The sequence below is a fragment of the Mus pahari genome, chromosome 18, assembly GCF_900095145.1.
Source record: "Mus pahari chromosome 18, PAHARI_EIJ_v1.1, whole genome shotgun sequence".
NCBI classification, from domain to species: domain Eukaryota; kingdom Metazoa; phylum Chordata; class Mammalia; order Rodentia; family Muridae; genus Mus; species Mus pahari.
Genome location: NC_034607.1, coordinates 15,302,442 through 15,323,267, shown reverse-complemented (window position 1 = coordinate 15,323,267; position 20,826 = coordinate 15,302,442). Strand labels below are relative to the sequence as shown.

Genomic DNA, 20,826 nt, shown 5'->3' with positions numbered 1-20,826 from the left:
ATATATATATATATATATATATATATATATATATATATATATATTTAAATGTGGATTTAAAACACGGGGATTAAGAGAAAGTTGACAGAGAAACTGGGCAAGGGCTCTTCCCTGTCTTTTAAGATAGCCATATTTTTGTTTTGGTGAGTTCCGCAGTTATCTTCAAAGGACTGCTGAGCAATTTAAATAAGATCACAGGATGTTTCCTGGGGTGTACCCGATACTGTTGTGTAATTGATTAGGTAAAAGGTTCTAAAGGGAGTTAGGATATCTTAACTGTAATTAAAACAGTTCTCTTTGTGAGATTTCCAGACAATGTCTGGGAGACCACTGAAGCCATACTCCAGGGCTCACGTGCTTGGCTTTAAACCTGGTTTATTGTTATTTCTGCCATTGTTTTGTTTTGTTGAAGACAGACTCACCCAAAAACCCGACCACTGAAGCCATACTCCAGGGCTCACGTGCTTGGCTTTAAACTTGGTTTATTGTTATTTCTGCCATTGTTTTGTTTTGTTGAAGACAGACTCACCCAAAAACCCTAGGTGGCCCAGAATTCATTCGTTGATTATACTGCCCTCAATCTAACCAAGCTCTGCCTGCCTCTGCTTTCGGAGAACGCCTGAGTTGGAGGCGTGTGTCACTGGCTCCTGACTTGTTTTGTTATTCAGACACTCCTGATGGAATGCCCTCTGTGTTTGCATGCTTGGTGGGAAATGGCCACTGTGCTCTGAGCCGTGCTTGGCTTCATGGAGCGGGTATGGGATGTAAAACGCCTTGGATGCTCAAGGGCCCACAGTTTCCACTATCTATCCTGTCTCAGTTTGGAATGTGGTGCATGACCTGGATCTTGCCCCTTTGTCCCTGCCCCTTAAGTGTGAGAGAAGTTGGGCCGGCGTCAGCACCTACATTTTACTGCTCAGAATTCCCCAGTCTTCTGCCATGCCTGTCCCTCCTGCTGGAAGCTCCAGGCACTAGGATACCCCTTAGTTTGTGGTCTCTCTTTTTTCTTCATCCCTTTTCCCACCACCTTCTTTTCTCCCTGCCTCTTTTCTTCCTCTCCTCCCTTCTCTCTCTCCTCTTTCTTTTCTTCCTCTTCTCCCTCTTCTTCTCTTGTTCCTCCTCCCCCCCATCATGTGACCCCAAGTTTCTGAATCTTTCTACGACACTCCTAAGAATGAAATCTAGAGCGACAGACCTCTCACTGAGCTGGTTAGAGAGAGCCTAGGAAAGAGCTGGCCCTGCAGCCCACAGTCGAGGGACGGCCCTCCTTCCAACGCATGTCCCGGGACTTAGCAGACTGGGTAAACGGTTACTCATCCTAACTCAGTGTCATCCTAGAAATAGCATCTTGCTTCCTCGAGGACCACAACTGTTAGAAAGAAACGTGCATACAGCATCCTTCAGAAAACTCTAGTCAAAACCGGTTCAAAGCTGAGGAGACCAACTCCTCGCTCTGTGTCACAGTGGCCTCCATACACTGATGGAAGGCATTCCTGTGGCCTCGAGGCCAGTGGGAATGTTTGGGGATGTGGTTCAACAGAGTGTTTTCCCTTTGCCTGGCAGGTACAAGACCCTCCCTCAATGCCTGTTTTATCTCTTCAGGGGGAATCTGTGAGTAGATTCCAAGCACAGGAGGGTACAGGCCTATCTTCAAGTCTGGCTTCCAACTCCGTTTCACTTGGCATCTGAGTGACCCACCGGGAAACCCTGTGGCCACTAAGGTCAGTCAAAGTGGAACTTGCCCTGTCTCCCACTCTGACAGTTCCCTGAGACCCAGGAATCTGACAAAGTACAACTTTGCCCAGCTCCCCTATCCCCCACCCCCATCCCCTACCCCCTACACACAAATGATGCCACAGGCTGGTCAATACGGAGGACTATTTATTATTAGGGAATGTCTAGGGTTCCAGAAAGGGAAAGCTGGGTGCAGAGAGGTGGGACAGAGGGGGCAGGCTGAGAGGAAGAAGGGCACAGGGGTAGGGTGTCTAGATGACAAGTCTAGACAGAAGGGGCAAGGCCCACCCTGTTATTGCCCATGTCGAATACAGCATAGTAAGACCTGAGGAAGACATCCCCAAGGATCCAGAGGGGTTGGCCGCTCTCAGAGTTCAGGGAGAGGCTCTCCAGACCCACCATGCAGGAGCCTTCCTCCTGTTCAACAGACAGACAGACATTCACCCATTTGTTTACTTGTGGACTGAACTTCAGCCCTCGAGCAACCCAAAGACTATTCAAAGGGCTCACTGGACAGTTGACCCTCCTTAACCAGGACTGCTGAGCAATGATTCTAAGGGGTGGAAGGTTCCTTCCACCACAGCTACCCTCCCACCCCCCACTCCCATCCCCCTCCGCTCCCAGGCCTCCGTTCCAGGCCTGTAGCAGGTCAGCCTGGTAGTCGAGCTTTGAACACAGACCGACCAGCTTGGGTTCAAACCTTAGCGTAACTTTTCCAGACCCACACCAAATCCTGCAAGCTCTGCCCAGAGGGAGCGAGAACTTACCTGGATGATGTAGGAAGAGGGTGACAGGGGGAACTGGACACCATTGAGGACAAAAGTGAGGGTAGGCAGGCTACTGACGCTGTCGCAGTTCACAAAATACTGCAGAGAGGAACATCTCCCTCAGAAGAGTGCCCGTCACACCCGCCACCTGGACATTCTACACCCTAGGCCTGTGCTCACAGTCTGCTTTGGACTGGAGGGCACAGCGTCAAGGGGAACCTGACTTACAAAGTGTCAGCATTCAGCAGTGTTGGCACAGATGGGGAGGGATTTGAGGAGACCTCAGGAACCCGCTAAGCTCTCTGGGAGATTGAATTGCTGCCCCTCCCCTCTTCGGCTAGTGCCCTTTAACATACGGATCTGTAGACTGTGTGGCCTGTCAGTGCCCACCCAGAACCATCCGTGAAAATGGGCTCAGCGGTAGGCAAACTCTCCGCTGGGTTTAGGACGGAGAGGAGCCGGAGAGCATATGGAGGTGAGGGAGAGTGTGGACTATAGAGCTGTCCCTTGTCACGTGTGACCCCCATCTTCTAATTACTCTCCTCCAATCTTAAAGTCCAGGCAGCAGCGTTCAATCCATATTTCAAGGTGACTTTGGCTCAGAAGAAATTCTTGCTTTACTATACTACCAGGGCCACTTCCCGCCAGCTCCTTCAATAGCTAAAAGCCTGGAGGCCAAGGATTCAGCTATGTTTGTGTTCCCAAAGATATACGCGCACGCGCACATGCACACAGACATGCGTGTACACACACACACACACACACACACACACACACACACACACACATACACGATGGCCTTCCCAAACTCACCTGTCCATACTCTCCTTCCTGGGCTCCTATGGTCTGCAGAAGTTCGCTCAGGTACTGGGCTGGCATGACGAGCAGAGAGGTGCCTGTGTCTACAATACCTTGGCAGCCGGAGGAGGAGCACCAGCCGGAGGCCTGGTTGCCAATAAGGAAGCTGAATGGTGAGAAGATAGCAGCCTTAGTTCCCCCACCTGATCAGGTATGGTCAGAGGGGCTTCCCACCACAGAGGCACGGGTGGCTGCATACAGAGGCCACGTTGTTCTGAAGGGAAGTAAGGGGACCCTGGAGTCTATTCAAGGCCATCTCAAATTCTCAAGGAAGGCTCCAGGCACACTGAAAGTCAGAGAGCCACTGGCTGTCTCAGGGACAGTGACATGTAGCGTTGGATGACCAGGGCCCTCCCTGGTGTCCGAGATCATACTGCTGACTGTCCCTGTGTGGCCTTACCGCCCTCTTCTCCCGAGTTAGCTGGGCTGCCAGACGGCTGCATAGGTGGCTGTGACTTTGGCGGAGGCCCTCCCCCACCCACGCTCCACCAGTAGTCCCGGGATGGGTGGGATCTGGATGGCTTAGAATGTCCGAGGTACCAGGTGACACTCCGAGGCCCGACCAGACTCACTCGTCAATGGTGATCTGCCAGTAAAGCTCCTGAGTGACGGGAATCCAGGTGAGCTCTCCAGTGTACAGGTTCTCGTCCACGCCCCCGAACACAATCTGTCCGCCGTCAGACCCCTGCTGGCTGCAGAGGACCAAAGGAAGAAGAGTCCGGATGAACAGCCAATTCCCGTGGTCGTGGTCGGTTAGCCATTTCCAGAGGAAAACACCTCCTCCCCTCATTTAGCAACGGAGGCTTCCTGAAGACAGACGCTCTGTCCCTCTCAGACTGGGGCTTCCTGAGGACAGTCTGTGTTTCCTTCAGACTGGAGCCCCCTGAAGATGAGGTGTTTCCCTCAGATGGGCTCCCTGTCTGGGCCTCTCAGAATCCTCAGTGCTTCAGACTCTGGGGTGAAACTGTCCTTCAGAGTCCCAGTGCCCCCTGGAAGGGGCAACTACTTTGTGACCCCAGCAGCTACTGTGCTGTCTTCTACCTTTGACTCCGTGACTAGGTAGAGCCCATCTGTTACTGGGAACCCGTGCAAGGCCAGGCTGCTCGCTCTTCTACTGGGCTAGACAGGTGGGGCTTGGGCAGAGGAGGAGGCAAGACTGTTGAGAGCAGGGATGGATAGAGCGCCCAAAGGTGACGGGCGTGTAGTGTTTATAAACAAGCAAAAAGTTAAGTCCACAGAGTTGGTGACAAAGTCAGATTCAGGCCCTTAAACCATGGTGAGCGTTATGGACACTCTAGATGGTAGCTAATTTAGAGAGAGAGAGAGAGAGAAGCATGAAGCTCAGCTGGCGCCTGCTCACGTCTGCTGGAAGTACAACACCAGGTTAGAAGTCAATCCTGGGCCTCGCCCCAAAGACTCCAGGACCGGTTGGAACAACAGATCAAAGGAGATGAAGCGAGATTACTACACAAAAGAGATACGGAATGGAAAGTCTCTGTGGCCAGAGTGGGACCTCCGTGGGGCGGGCACTGGAGGTGGACCCAGGAAGTGCTAGAGAGAAAGCCAGAGCCCCGATTTGAGTGGGGGTGGGGGTGGGTGGACGTGATAACGGGAGCTTGTCACATCCAGGAAAGACAAAGAACAATTGTATGGGCTGGCAGGATGGCTTAGCAAGTGAAGGTGTTTGCGGCCAAGCCTGGCTAGCTGAGCTCCATCTTTGGGACCCACACGATAAGAGGAGAGAACGGACTCCTGCCAGTTAGTTGTCCTTTGACCTCCACAAGCTCGCTGCGAAGTGCGTCCCAACCCCTGCTCTAATACAAATAAATAAATGTTGAAAAAAAAAAAAATAGGCGCGGACAGGAAATAGATCCGGGGGTTGGAGAGCGCAAAATTCAGGCATCGGAGAGGAATGCGGGGGACAGGCATGGCTGAAGCCGCCAACCCTCAAACTATCGAACCTCTGCTGAGTAGCAGACCTGAGAGCTTGTTAAGTGATTGCTTACCTGCCAAGGTAGACACCAAAGAGGGGCTGGGACAGAGCGCCCTCCCCCAACATGCCCTGCAAGGCGGTGGTGGCGCCCCCTGAAGACAGGCCGGGGTAAGCCAGGCCCATGATCCCGTCAAATTGTGCGTAGACAAAATTGAGGCCAGGCTCGTTCTGGCTCAGGCCAAACTCTTGGTTGGGGACCTGAATGCTTTGGACCTGGGGATGGAGGTAAAAACACAGGACGGTGACCACCCAGACTGGAGACCCTCTCCCCGCTCAAGTCCCCACCCGACCTAGATGAGTCTGGCAGGAGACATATTCTCTTTCAAGGATCAGCACTAACGGGGTTGTCCCTAGCCCCTGCCCTGCCCCTCTCTCCTCAGCAGAACTCATGTTCCCGAAGGAAAATGGCTACAAGCAAAGGGTTCTTCATGGCTTCCCTGACACGTAATGAGGGTCGGCGGGTGAATGGACAAGGTCTTGCTGTGCTGACACACCCGTCCTACGAACAGCGTTTCATCTCGTCTCAGGGGCTTCGCCTAAGGCCCCCATCTTCCTCCCATCCCCCAGCCAGGAGTCGGGAACTTGACTCACTCTCAGAGTGTCATAGCCGAAGAAGCCGGTAAGGCTGCCGGTGCCGTACTGCAGGGAGAAAGTCTGTCCATTGGTGTAGTAGGTGGAGGACTTGCTGGGGTTGTAGCGGGTGTGTGTGGCTGCAAGGGGAGGCAGGACATAGAGGAGGACAGGCTGGTGAGTGGAGCACTTCGTGCCCTCAAGCCCAGGGCGTGCCAGCCCTCCTCAGTCTGTGCTTAAACTCCAGCAGGGTTTAGCATCCCCTACTCACTCCCGCTTAGGAGTGAGTGGGCCTCCAAGTACGCCATCTTCCCATGGCCCCCATCCTTTCAAGAAGCTGCCTATACCAAAACCCTGAGTAGCATGAGATAAGACCAAAAAGAGACTCCTTGGACCAGAGATCATAGGATTCCAAGGCTCTTCCATGGACCAAAATAGGATTATAAAGGCAAATTCTATCTGCCTGCCCACATTACTGCAAGACAAGACCACATCCAATATTGCTCCAACCCGTCCTTTAGACACACTTCATGGAAGCATGGTGAGTGGGGAGGTCAGATGGGGTGAACAAATGGCGGGATTGACTGTTGGAAACAGAGTAGCCAATTGCCCAGGAGAAAAAGGGGTGCCATTGTCCCGGTGATCAAGATGGGTAAGGTGAGCTGGCACAGGTGAAGGTATAAATTGCTTAGCAAGAAAGGCAATGGAGCCCCAGCCGCAGGACCCGTCTCTTGACGTGGTTTGGACATGTCGTGTGACTACAGACCACCACCCTCCTCTGCAAGAGTGGATTTCCTCCCAGCATTCTTAGGGAGGTGTCTGTCCCCCTTGCTGCCCATCCAGAACTCACTGCAGGCCTCGCTCTGGCAGTAGACAGAAGACACCCACAGGTTGGAGGAGCCAGTGTCGAAAAGGACCAGGAAGTTCTGGGGTGGAGTTCCGATGCTGATCTCACCGTAGTAGGAAGCCTGGTGGGGTAGGGGATGCCACGGGATAAACTGCTTAGCTCTGAGGGACCCAAGGGGCTCAGCAACTCCAAAAGCAAGCGGAGAAGGACCCAGCCGCTGCCCTCCAGGCCGCACCAAAACCATTGGCTCAAGTCTTCCCTCAAAACATGCCCCAAGCCACAAGGGGTCTCAGTCTGTGCCTGCCCCGGACAGCCACAAGGCTCTCTGTGGACTCAGCTCCAAGGACAGAAAGGACCCTCCTCAGGCTCTTCCAACAGTTGCCCATAACAGGTTGGGAAAAGGATGTGTGCCACCCAGGGTAGGAAGGCGGGCAGGGGACCCCTGGGTTGGTTGGGGGAAGGGTGTTAAGACTTACATCCATATAGGACATGGGCTCATAGAGTACACTGTAGTCACCAAACTTGTCAAAGTGGTATTTCTGGCCAGGGTCATACTTGTGGTTCCTCAGAAATTCTTCGAGGACTCCCTTTTCCTTCATGGTCTCCCGGATACTCTTCATTTTCTTCAGGGGGACCCTGAGGAAGGCAGTGGGTGTGTCAGGCCTGGGCCCTGCCTTCTTCTTTCTTCCCTTTCTCCTTCCATACCTCTCTCTGTGTGTCTCCTGGCTCTGCCCGTGTGTCTCCGTCTCTCTGCCAGTCAGCCCCCACACATGCCCACTGAATCTCTGTCTCCCCATCTCTTGCTCTCCACTCTTTCTAGTTTTCCCCCCCCCTTCATCTTTTTCTTTCTATTTCCTCCCTCGCGCAAGCTCCTCCTTAGTGTTTGCTCTAAGATTCGGAAACTAACCAACTTCAATTTCATCCATCCTCACCCCACAAAGGCCTGCTGCCCAGGGCCCCTGTTCTACTACAGTCCGTTCTTCTCCCCAAGAACGGGAAGGTGACTGGGAGAGTTGTCTGTCCTTGTTAGAATCCATGTGTTTATGTTTTTGAGACCGGGTCTCACATGTCTCAGGCTGGCCTCCAACCTGATTATGAATCAAAGAGCGGCCTCTAACTTCTGATTCCTCCCTCTTCTGCCCCCACACCCAGTTTCTAGAGTGCTGGGGGGTCAAAGCCAGAGCATCATAAGTGCTAGGCAAGTATCCTACCAACGGAGCCCCATCCCCGCCCACACTGCTACACTGTTTTAAAGGCGCCAGAGAGAGCAGGCTCACCCCAAAGTGTCCTTTCCTACGGGGGTCCTTCGGCACCAAGTACCGACTGACCAACGGGACAGAGCATGGAGGAAGGGGGACCGGGCCGATCCCCCCTACTTATTGATAACTTTACAGCCCAGGGACATCACTGTGCCTCTTGGCAGGGAAGTGGATTGGGAGCTCCAGAGTTAGAGCTTAGGGGGTCATGGCTTCTGCCAAGGGCACCATGAGCGTGACCTAAGTGGGCTGCCGTTGCCCAAGGGTCTCTGCAGAGCCACCCGCTCGCCCTGCGACCTAGAATTCCTTTTCCTTTTATTCTTCTTTTCTATGGTAACTCCTCATTCTCATAGGACTCTAGGATTCCAGGGTTTCTCTGCTTACACCTCCACGGGAGGGGCACACCATTCGCCTGTACTGCGGTTGCACAATGCAAGCTTCAGGGAAGAGCTAGCTGGCCTTTCACCCAAGAAACTACCAGGTAACAAGCCTGGTAAGATGGCTCAACAGGGAAAGGGGTTTGCTGCCAAGCCTGAAGACTCCTAGTACCTCAGGGCAGAAGGAAGCCCTGACTCCTTGGATCTGTCGTCTGTCCTCCACGAATATTCAGTGGCACAGGCACACTTACCTCATCATCCCACATACACACATACACACACACAAATTTTTTTTAAGAAAAATTGAGGCATAATTTTTAAAAAAAGAAATTATGAACTATCAAAATCTACAGATGCCCAAATCCATGAGTATTACTAATAACCTGCGTGATCCTCCCCAATACTTTACAGTATCTCTAGGTCACTATGAAGGGGCTGAGGGCATGGCTCAGTAGTTTAAGAGCATGGCTTGCTTTCTCAGAAGAGCAGGGTTCGAGTCTCAGCAGCCACAACCCGTTATAATGCCTGTCCCAGGGGACCTGACACCTCCATAGGCACCAGACTCCAGGTTCCCGCCTGAGGCTCTCCGAGGACCCTAGAGCCATTCTCCAGTCTCACCTGACCAAAGTTGCCTCCAGGAGTGGGAGGCAGAGCAAGGCGACCACCATCCACTTCATGATGCCGGTTTGCAGCTGGTCTCACTGGAAGAAATCACTTCGAGCTCGACCGTTGCGGTGGAGTGAAGATCTGAGCAGGACTTCTTCCTTTTATACACCTAGGAGCTAGCCCAGCCCCTGACTCCCCAGCCTGGGCAAGCATGCCTCCCCCCGCCCCGCCCCAAGCCAAGATGTCCCTTGAACTTCGAGTATCAATAGTTTCTGTGTGTTTTTCCTTCTGGAGCAGGACCAGGACATTTTTTTTTTCATCTTATTGACTTTCTTACTTCAAGCAGGGAAGGCCAGGAGGTAACCGAGATATGAGGGAACAAAGCAGCCGCACAGTGGAGTGGCAAAGATTACACCTCTGGGAATCAGAGGCGCCATATAGGCGTTTGAGGCTAGGGCTTGAAGAAGGGACCTGGGACCTGACGGTTGGTCCCTCAAGCTTGGCTCTAGTGATATTTGGAAGCAAATCATTCTTTGTTTCTGGGCACGGTCCTGTTCATTGTAAGGTGGGTGCTACCAGTAACCCTGTCTTCCCACTAAATGCTAATAGCAGCCCCTACTTGCCCCCCCTCTCCCCAACCCCAAGCTGTAGCCACCAAAATGGCTCCAGGCATTTTTGTCTCCCCTTGGAGACAAGTCCTTGAGGATCCGCCTAGTCCACCAACAGGCGACGTACTTGGAGGTCTGACTTTAAGTCTTGTTTCTCAACCCCCCCTTAAACTTCTGGGAGCTGGGGTTCAGGGGCAGCAGTCTGTGGTGACAGTATTGATGCTGAGGCAGGGGCTAGCAGATGGAGTCAGAACAGAGTGGTGTTTTGGAAGCTTTCGGCCTGAAGTCCTGTCCCCAGTGCAGTGGGAATCACTCCCAGAGGAGAACCGCACCATACGGCCATGTGAGCTGTATTCTCAGAGCAGGGTGTGAATGGAGGGGCCACACCTGCACCCTGATGTTTCTCCTGTTGTCTCTTTCCCTCCCCATTGCTACCTGGGATCTTTATTTGGTTGAGGGGTCTGGGGGTTGAACCTAGGGTCTCATATGTGCCAGTCAACCACTGAGCCGGGTTTTATGGATGTGTTCATGTGGTGTATGTGTGTGTTTACATGTGTGTGTGCCTGCTCGAATTCACACCTATGCAGGTGCATGTGGAAGCCAGAGGCAGATGTCAGAGTGTCTTCTTCAAATGCGTGTCTATCTTATTTTTCTAATTTTCAAATAAGGGGTGGGGGTAGGGGTAGGGGAGGGTCGCTCAATGTGTCACCACTGCAGGGTTTTGGGTTTTGGGTTTTTTTTTTCCTCTTCTACCAAGTGGGTCCTGGGGATTCTCAGACTGGGTGACAAGTCTTTGCCCACTGAGACATTTTGCTGACCCTCCCCCCACCTTATTTTTTAAAGATGGGATCTCTCACCGAGTACCGGGCCTGCTGCCTCTCTCACTGAGTACTGGGCCTGCTGCCTCTCTCACTGAGTACTGGGCCTGCTGCCTCTCTCACTGAGTACTGGGCCTGCTGCTTCGTGTCATCTGAAGGCTGGTGAGTCCCTGGGCTCTCGCTGCCTCTGTCCTTGAGTGCCAGGGTTATAGACGCATGCCATATACTCACAGCCTGCTCTTTCTGTGCGTGATGAATTCACAGTCATCTCCAGGCTTGCACGGCCTAGGTTATTTTTTCTTTTAGTTGAAAACAAAATCTCCCATGATAGACCAAGTTGACTGGGAACTCACTCTGCAGCCCAGGGTGGCCAAGAATTCTCAACCTTCTTTCTGCCCTAGCTTCCCAAGTTCACAGATTGTAGGTGTGTGCTACTATGCCTGGATATGTTTTATTTTTGAGACAGACACTTGCTAATTTGCACAGGCTAGACTTGAATTCACTCTGTAGTCTAGGCAGGCCTTGAACTTACTGTCCACCAGCATCAACACTACCTATCTACTATGTAGGTGGGATTACAGGTCTATACCAGTAGACTCTCCTATCTTTAGGGATTCTCAAAGTCCCTCTGTCTCCCCCATTACCCTCTCCAAAGCCCTTACCCACCCCACTAACCACTCCTTCATCCTTCTAGCCTTGCTATATCTTTTCCATGCCTTGAGTTAGCTGGGCCTCCAACCTGGTCACCAACAAGCTCTCTATTTGGAGTCAGTGGAAAAAGTCCCCTGCCAGCTCTGTCACCTTTTACCCCAGACTCAGGGCCCCATGTAGATTTAACACACCAGAGCACTGTAGGCAGAAGGCTGGGATCAGATCTGCTAGGCACATATGTCATCTCTCCAGTAGGAATTTTCCACTCTGGCAACTGCTCCCCACCGCCCAGCCAGAGCTCTGGAGCCTCCCCAAGCCTGCGATGAGGGAGGGGAGGTGGCAGGGACTAGGTGTCTGCCTGGGCCTGGTACAGATAGTGTGGTCTCTGCAGGTTTGCGTTTCGAGGCTAACCCAGCTCTCCTTCCCTAGAGTCTTCAGAGACGCACTGGAGTCTGGGTTGGTGGAGTAAGGTATGGGATATGCAGATTTGGGGGGACAAGGAAAAGACAGTGAGAGAATCTTCGGTAGCTTGCCAAAGCCATGGAGTGTTCTAAAGTCCTGTGAGGCCTGCCGGCTTCCACCACCACAGCCTTGAGGAACTTTTCCTTGCCTCATTAGGACTCCAGGAGTCCTTGTCAGTCAAATCTCTAGGCCAAGTTCCGCCACACCTACAGAGCATTCCTGGCCTGCAGCAGGCCAGGATGTCCCTGCTCAGCCGACAGGTCCCAGGGATTCCACAACCCCTGTGGACCCGACTTGGCCCTCTGACAGCTCTGCCAATCACCCCAGGGTTCCCAGATGTCCTAAGACCTCCTCTGCCCCTGGTCTGTCCCCTGCCCAATATCTAGAAAGCTCGCTTTTTTTTTTTTTTTTTTTAATGTGTCATGGATCTGTAGGGCCTGAGGACACTTCAGACATCAGCAGGGCCATCTTCCTCTGAACGGTGTAGTATTGGGTAGCAAATGCTTTCAGCCCAAGCTCACCCTCTGACCCACACGCTGGATCTCCAGCAGTCTTGGATAGGTCACAAGCTGTTCCCCAGAGTGTTTTTAAACTTACATTTATTTATGTATGTATTGACTGTATGTGCATTTACGTACTTGGACACCCGTGTGCCGAGGCTTGTGTGTAGCAATCAGAGGACAACTTGCTGGGGCCACTTCTCTCCTTCATCATGAGGTTCCTAGGGATTGAGCACAGGCCTCCAGACTTGGCAACAACTACATTGGCCCCCTGAGCCACCTTACCGCTTCTCCCACAGTGCACTGGTGCATTTCATTTCGGAAGCTCCAAGTGGCCGACGCCGAGTGTTCACGTTCCCCTACTTGTCTGGGGCTCCAGAAATTGTGAACAGTTGCTAATAGTTTTCAGTGGATCTCAGCTACTCCTCATGCCCCATTGGTCCCATTTCCACCCCCAAGTTCGCGTTCCCTTCCTAGTCCCTCAGCAGCTCAGCTGTTTTCTCATTTAGCAAGGCCACCCATGAAAGCTACCTCCCCCTCTCAAGACCCAGACAAGCGCCACAAGAGTCCTCCCTGCAGTGCCCGCCTACTCTGAAATCAGTGTGCAAAACAGTTATTCTTTTTCCTTATGGTATTTATTTCCTATCCCAATGACGTTACTCAAATCCTACAAACTCTAACTCACAGAAGGAGCCTCTCTCCCTACACTCGACTTCTTAAACAGTCAAAGATGAGGGCATTGCAAAGTTACACAGGGAGCTGGCAGTGTTTCTAGAACATGACAACCAGAGTTGGATGGTCATCAAGTCAGGCAGAGTGGCACACGCCTTTAATTCCAGCATCTGGGAGGCAGAGACAAGGTCTGCACAGTCAGCATAGTGAGTTCTAGGCAGGACAGTCACAGCTACATGATGAGACCTTGTATCAGGGTATGGGGAGGATGGCAGCCATTGTTTATCCTTCACCTATGGCAGAGATCACCAATCAATCAAGTCAACCTTGGCAGACATCACTAATCGATTATATTATTCTTTCACACTGTGCTCAGACAGGGCCTTAGACATTAGACTGCAGCCCTTTTGGGTCCATCATCCCAAGTTTCAATCTCTCTCTCTCTCTCTCTCTCTCTCTCTCTCTCTCTCTCTCTCTCTCTCTCTCTCTGTGTGTGTGTGTGTGTGTGTGTGTGTAGGTGTGCCCATCTGTGCAATCATGTGTGGAAGCCAGAGGTTGAGATCAGGGTGCACTTCTTCAATAAGTTCTCCACCTTATTTCCCTAAGGTTTATTTTTATTTCTGTATATGTATACACACATATGAGTGCATGGCTTATGTGTGCAGATGCCACTGGAAGCCAGAATTGGGTATTGGGTCCCCTGGATATGGGTTAACAGGTGGTTGTGAGGCTCCCAGAGTACAATGTACCAGGAACTGAACTTGGGTCCTCTAGAAAGGGCAGCAAGTGCTCTTAACCGATGTACCACCTCCCCACCCAGTTCACCTTAGTCTTTTGAGACAGGTTTTCTCGCTGAACATAGAACTCACAACCTCGTGTATCCTGGCTGGCCAGCAAAACCTTGGGCTCCTCTTCTCTCCACCCCACTATCTCTGGAGCATGCACCACTACACCTGGCTCTTATATGGGTTCTGGGGATCCGAACTTAGATCCTTTATCTTCAGCCGTCTCCCCCGGTGCCAAGACTTTTAATAACATTTTGGGTTTTTTTTGTTTTGTTTTGTTTTGTTTTGTTTTAATTCTGAACACTGGGTTGAAAGCATGCGCTGTAGACCTGAGTTTTATCCCTGGTGTCCCGCATGGTGGAAGAAGAGAACCAGAGAACCGAAATTGTCCCACAAATTGTCTTCTGCTCTCTACGCATGTGCTGTGGTACACATGTGCAAAATATATAAACAAAAAAAGTTTTTAAATTTTTTAAATAAGAATTAGGAATTCTGTTTCATTTAAAATCATACACACACACACACACACACACACACACACACACACACACAAGATTTTATGAAAATTACGTTGGGTCTGGAGTGTCACTCACAGATAGAGTGGTTGCTAGCATCCATGAGACCCTGGGTTCAAGGACCAACATCAACAAAAAAAGAGAAAATAAAGAGATTTTTAAAAAAAATCAAGGTGTCTTTAAAGTATGTGTTTATGTCTTTAAATTACCCAGCAACCTTTATTGTACACACTTATGTTTTAACATAGCCACATCCCCTGTGCCAAGGCAACTTCTGTTCTAGCCTTATCATGTTGGATTGCCACAGGAACACGTTTCCATGCATTAAGATAGGCCGTGTCCTTATCGGCTTCCCGGGCTGCATACTGCTGTATCTTTTTGGTAGCTAGGAGTACTTGGCCCGATTTGTTTGGGTTCCTTCCAGTTTCCCATTGTTATCAATAGTTCGGGCTCCCACACTAGAATGCCTCCAAAGACATAGAGTAGAGAGTCTCCCACAGTCAGAGGCATGCAAGCAGAGGCTAGAGGACCCTGCCTGAGACAGTCAAGGGGCTCTAGCTGTGACACTGAGCCAGGATCTGCATTTCTCCTGTGTGCTGGGATGTCTAAGCTTATCCCGGGTTCTATAACTCTTGTCTTTGGCAGCTCACAACATGAATTTTTAGTTACAGTGCCTGCTGTTTGTTTGGATTTTTTACTTTTCCCTTAAGGTTGTTTATTATTTTTATTATTGTTTGAGAGGAGGGGGTGCAGGGGCTCACTATGTTGCCCCAAATAGCCTGGGACTCACAGACAGTCCTCCTGTTTCTGCTCCCAGGTGCTAGGATCACAAGCTGGAGCCATTTCTTGTCGATGTCGCCTTTGATTTTTGACTTGTATTTGTTGTTGTTATTTTTAAGACAGGGTCACACAATGTCACCCCAGCTAACCTGGAACTCACCAGGTAGATTAGGCTGGACTGGAACTCACAGAGATCCTCCTACCTCTGCCTCCCGAGTGCTGGAGATCACGGGTGTGTACCACCATGCCCAGCTTTCTGCTCGTGACTTTAACACCCGTAAGTGGGTCCCAGCTCCAACAAGTCATCACTATGGTGTCTGTCTGGTGGTGACTTCCTGCCTGATCGTTCCTTCTGAATTTATCAATTAGGTTTCTGCTGTACACAAGAACTAGACCTGAGGTGGAAAGTGGTCTTTCCCACCCCGGCTAAAACATCCCCATTCCTGAAGGTGCGGATGGCAGAGCGCTTCGTATCTCTTTCATCAGCTGGCTCTCAGTGATTCCTGTAGAGGAATTGGTTTTATCTGCTCCTACCTTAAACATCTGGAAAGAAACCTCTGAATCAACAGATACATAGAAAGACAGATTGGTTTTGTCCTCTGGTCTATTGATTAACTATGATTGCTCATGGATGATTGCTCACTGCCCCGCTGGAAAGAGGCACTCTGGGTAGGTGGGGAAGCTCAGCCTCAAACCAAGCCAACTACAGAGGGAGAGGAGGGGTGGACCTCTCCCCCCTCCCCCTCCCCCCCCCCGCCATGATCAAAGTAGAGCCAGGGATCAAACACCTTTAGGATGGCTTTCCTTGTTTCTCATTCAGGTTTTGTAGCTCGCTCCCCTTCCGTGTGCTTCCTCCCCCAGTCTCTATCTGTGTCCCTGACAAGGTCTTGCCGTGTAGCCCAGGCTGTCCTTGAATTCACGCTTCTCCTGCCTTAGCTTCCAAGATGCCGAGATTATGAGAAGCCTGTGCCTCTCGGCCTGGCTCCCACTGCTTTCTCGATATCTCTGCCGAGCAGCGGCTAAGGTTTTCATTTCTAGAGAAAGGATGAGATCACAATTCCTAGGAGAATTCTATTGGATCGGGCACCTACTCCTGGACTCATCCGCTTCGGCCAGCGGCTAGGAACCTACTAGAGCCTGGCTATTCTCTCAGGAAACACCTTGAAGAGGGTAGACAGGTGCACTCGGTTGTGAGTCCTCAGGAGAAGTAAGGCCCTGGGAGGAGCCAGGTGTTTTGGGGTCAAGACTGGTAAATGTTGACATTTCTGTGGTGGCCCCCATAGGCTCTGCATCCATCTTCATTCGCCTCTCTCTATGTGCATTTGAAAGAATGTGCTGCATGCCTTCCCATTACGCTCTCCTTGGAAACCAGTGTCTACTGTCTATCTGTTCTTTGGCCCTGACAAGCCACTTGCTCTCTGAGCCCCAGATAAAATGAGATGAGAAAACTCTGCAGTGTAGCCACATAATTCAGCGAAGCCACAATTACAGAGGACGAGAAGGCAGAAAGATTGTAAGCAAGGCATTAGTGGTAAAGGTCTGGGGTGGAAGAATTACAAAGCCAAGGCTTTGGTGGGCTGCAGAGTGATTTCAAAGACAGTTGAGTATGTGGCTCAGTCAATAGGGGGTTAAGCATGAACAGAGCCCCAGAACTACGTACATACAGTGCTGCGTGCCTATAATTTCAGTACAGGGAGGAGTGTCAGAAATGCAAGGCTATCCTCAGCTAAGTAGAGAGTTCAAGGCCAGCCTAGACCGCAGGAGAGAGACCCTGTTTCAGAAAACAAGAATTCCAGAGTAAGTTCAAAGCCAGCTTAGGGTATTTAGTTTACGGTTCTGCGGCAGAGCCAGCATGAAGCTCTAGGTTCTATTCCAAACACAAGAAAGAAATCATGGTTCAATAAGGGTTCAAATGGTAGCTACTTGCCCTGCCCAGCAGCCTCTAGGATCTGCTTCCATTATTGTCTAGAAAAATGAATAAGAAGAAGAGAGGAAAGGGAGGAAGGGAAAGATAGAGAAGGGAGGGAAGAAAGCGGAAGGGATGTGTATCCTCAAAGAACTCCGAGTAGTGTGGGGTTAGTCCCTGCTCTCAGGTCTGCTGCGGACGAAGCATGATCATCCATAATACGGAGGCAGAGGCTTCCGGTGACATAATCTGGACTCTCGTCCCCTTTGAACAGCCACGGGGTTACACTAACACACCGCGGCACATGCACATAACAGATACAAGGACTTCAGGGAGGAATCGGGCCCTGAGCTCCAGGTCGTCAGTCTAGTCACCCGGGCCACAGAGTGTTGGAGACTCTGGAGTTTGCAAGTATCGGGCTTCTCTGTCTGCTCCTAAGCCAGTCCCAGGAGGAAGGACCATCCCAGCCATATACCTAGGGAGATGTGGTTGGGGGTCATGGTGTGGCCGTATGGACCGCAGACACAGGCATCCCCTCAGCTGCTTCTCTAGCCCCTGCTCCTCTAAAGATGGTGCCTTGTGGAGCCTGGAAGCTGGAGGGAAGTGGCATGCCCCTCCTCCCCAACCCTCGGATCTGGGCAGCACAGAGATGGTGCCTTGTGGAGCCTGGAAGCTGGAGGGAAGCGGCATGCCCNCCCCCCCCCCCAACCCTCGGATCTGGGCAGTACAGAGAACAAGCAGGAAGTGGTGCTTGGGAAACAGAACTGGCACCCTGAGTGGTCATGAGTGACTTGCTCACCGGCTTCAGTATTCAGTACTCAGCCACTTGCTAATTCCAAAGGCCAGACCCACAGGTTTTTATAATTTTTATTTTTTATTACATCTATCTATCTATCTATCTATCTATCTATCTATCTATCTATCTATCTATCTTCTATCAATTATCTATCTACCATCTATCAATTATCTATCATCTATCAATATCTATCAATTATCTATCATCTATCATCTAACAATCATTTATCCATACATATATATTATCTATCATCTATCTATACATATATCATCTATTATCTATCTATCTATCGATCGATCGATCTATCGATCTGTCATCCATCTCTCTGTGTGCACATACCACAGCACATATGTCAAGATGAGAGAACAACTTGGGGAGTCAGTTCTCACCTTCCAATTTAATGTAGGTCCTGAGTATCTAACTCGGGTCCTCAGGTCAAATGAGACCCTACTGAGAGAGAGAGAGAGAGAGAGAGAGAGAGAGAGAGAGAGAGAGAGAGAGGTGGGGATCTTGTTTTTGGTTGGTTGGTTGGTTGGTTGGTTTGGTTTGGTTTGGTTTTTTCCGAGACAGGGTTTCTCTGTGTAGCCCTGGCTGTCCTGGAACTCACTCTGTAGACCAGGCCGGCCTCGAATTCAGAAATCCGCCTGCCTCTGCCTCCCGAGTGCTGGGATTAAAGGCGTGTTCGAGAGGTGGGGATCTTAAACTGAGCATGGAAGTGCACACTGGAGACAGGAGAATAACTTTAAGTTCAAGGCAAGCCTGGGCTGCTACCCGGTGAGTTACGGGCCTTCCTGGATTACACAGAGACCTGTCTCAACTGATGATGATGATGGTGGTGGTGGTGGTAAGGCTGGAGAGATAGTGGAGTGGTTAACAGCACACACTGCAGTTGCCTAGAAGGTACACCACTGTGTGTGACTTCAGTTCCAGGAAACCATTGCCTGGGATCTCCTTGGGTACCAGCATCCCCTACACATACACAAAATTTTAACAAATAACATGAGATTGGGCATGATGGCACACACCTTTAATCCCAGTGCTCGAGAGACAGAGGCAGACAGAGCTCAAGTCTAGCTGGTTTACAAAGTGAGTCCAGGACAGCCAGGGCCGTTACAAGAGAAACCCTGTCTTGAAGAACAAATAACAAGAAAAAAGAGGAGGAGGAGGAGGAGGAGGAGGAGGAGGAAGAGGAGGAGGAAGAGGAGGAGGAGAAGGAGGAGGATCAGCAAAGAAAGGAAGGAAGAGAAAAAATGAAAAGAAGTAAGATCTTTAATAATAATAATAAAGCAATTTTAGCTCTGAAGCCAGAGGGCTTGTGTTTGAACCCTTGCCCAGTCGTGGCTAGCGTGTAACATGAAGCAAGTCTCAGATGCTCTCTGAGCTTGGGGTTTTCACCAATGGTCACCAATGCAACCCACTGCTGAGTTCTGCCTGATGGCTGTGTGTGCGGTACATACAGTGTAGTGCCGTGTCCTGACTCTCCCGCTCCTGCTAAGTGCATCCTGTACACCCGGCAAACGCAGTCCCCCGGGGGCAGGAGGATCCCAAGCTCCAGGCCAGTGAAGTCACAAAGAGAAATTAGGAAAGAAGGGGTGGGGGGATGAGGGAAAGAGAGGGGAAGGAAGAGGAAAGGACAGGAGGGAAGCAGGTAGTGGCTCTTTCTGTTGGAAAAACAGATAAAATGACCCCTAATGCCCTTCCCACGCCCAGCACCACAGGCTCTGGGTGAAGAGTGGGGGGGTGGGGGGGGTGGGATGAAGCCATGAGGCCCAGCAGCGGGGGAAGCTGACGTCACTAGTGTTGACAGCAGAGATGGGCAGGCTCTGGCCACAGCAGCTGAGAGGGGAAACAGTGAAATAGGCAAGTGTGAGAATCTGCTCTCTCCAGAGCCCGCAGGGAGAGGCAGCCCCCCCCGCCCCCCGTCCTTGCAAGTGAGGTACGGCAGCACAGGCCTGTGATCTCTGCACTTGGGCTTATCCTCAACTCCAGAGCAAGTTCAGGGCTGCCTGAGACTCTGTCTCCCAAACAGTCACAACAAAAACAAATTCACCACGCAACCCCCCCCCCCCCCAAATCTTCCCACCCTGACTTCCCAGCTTCCCCTTCCTCGGCCGTTGGAGCAAATAGTCTTGATCAAGGTTACTATGGCTGTGACGAAACACCATGACCAAAGAAAGTTGGGGGGGAAAGGGTTTAATTCGGCTTACGCGTCCACGTCACTGTTCATCATCAAAGGAAGTCAGGACCGGAACTCAGCAAGCAAGGCAGGAACCTGGAGGCAGGAGCTGATGCGGACCATGAGGAGTGCTGCTTACTGGCTTGTTCCTCGTGGCTTCCTCAGCCTGCTTTCTTACAGAATCCAGGGTCGGTCCTACCCATCCCAAAGTAATTAAGAGAATACCCCACAGCCAGAATATAGTGGCGGCGGAGGGGGGGGCGGGGGGTTCTGGGTCAAGTTGCCATAAAACTAATCAGCACCCAAATGTATCTGCATCCCAGATTAGCACCCTCCTGAAGATGCCCTGGTGGAGTCCCGCACAGAAACTTCTAAAGAAGGCGGATGTCAGGGCAGCCTTTAAGGAGAGGGTGCAGGGCAGGGTAGGGTAGGGAATAGGGTGTCAGCGTGTCCACCATGTGTCGTGTGGCAGGGAAGCCACAAGCAAACCTTCTGAGGCCAGATTCAAACGGACCCCGTAGGGTCAGTGTTCCTGGGTTCTCCAGTGACAGAAGGTGGGAACTATTCCCAACGCTTCTTTCACACCCCTGTCCTCTGCTAAACCTCATTCTCCTACCCCTGAGAAACAGAGGCAACCGAGGGGCTTACAAGCAATTTCTGCTCTTCTCTGGGTCTACCCCAAAACTGGAGAGAAAGGTGGTCTGTCCCAAGCTAGGCCATGAGCCCCTGGAAGTAGAGGGTCGATCAGATGGGTGAATGTTACTGAGGAAATAAAGAAAACAGGAGAAGACCTGCAGAGCTGGGGAAGGGGAGGGGTGGGTTAGGGGTGTGGTCTGGGAGCATCAGGAGGCAGGAGAGAACCCCCTCAGGACGAAGACTGCAAATTAAAACAAGTGCGCGGCCCTTACACTGACACCTGGGATCTGGCTGGGGTGCACATTGTGTTCACGGCGTTGTGTGGCCAAGCAGAGCAGGGCTGGGCAGGAGGTGAATCTAATCTCCGTTAGGCCCATCTTCTCCTCAGTTATAGAGGACAACCCTAGTCCTGTCAGGCTCCCTCATCACTGGGCCTTTCAAAATATCAGGTCTTCTCCCATCTGTGGGTCATGAAGCAAGCCTGCTAGGGAGGGGGGGGAGAGGATCTCTTTC

General features: G+C 51.2%; 1 protein-coding gene across 1 annotated transcript; it reads right to left on the bottom strand.

The window, feature by feature from the left end:
* Nucleotides 1-1,864: 1,864 nt before the first annotated feature.
* On the bottom strand, nucleotides 1,865-9,143 carry Pgc (progastricsin). The gene is made up of 9 exons (XM_021218312.1): nucleotides 9,021-9,143; nucleotides 7,246-7,405; nucleotides 6,773-6,890; nucleotides 5,944-6,062; nucleotides 5,366-5,565; nucleotides 3,932-4,051; nucleotides 3,315-3,465; nucleotides 2,502-2,600; nucleotides 1,865-2,151 (listed from the first exon to the last, which is right to left on the bottom strand). Exons 1-9 carry the CDS (start codon nucleotides 9,077-9,079, stop codon nucleotides 1,999-2,001), a joined length of 1,179 nt encoding a protein of 392 aa, XP_021073971.1. The 5' UTR covers nucleotides 9,080-9,143; the 3' UTR covers nucleotides 1,865-1,998.
* Nucleotides 9,144-20,826: the final 11,683 nt, after the last annotated feature.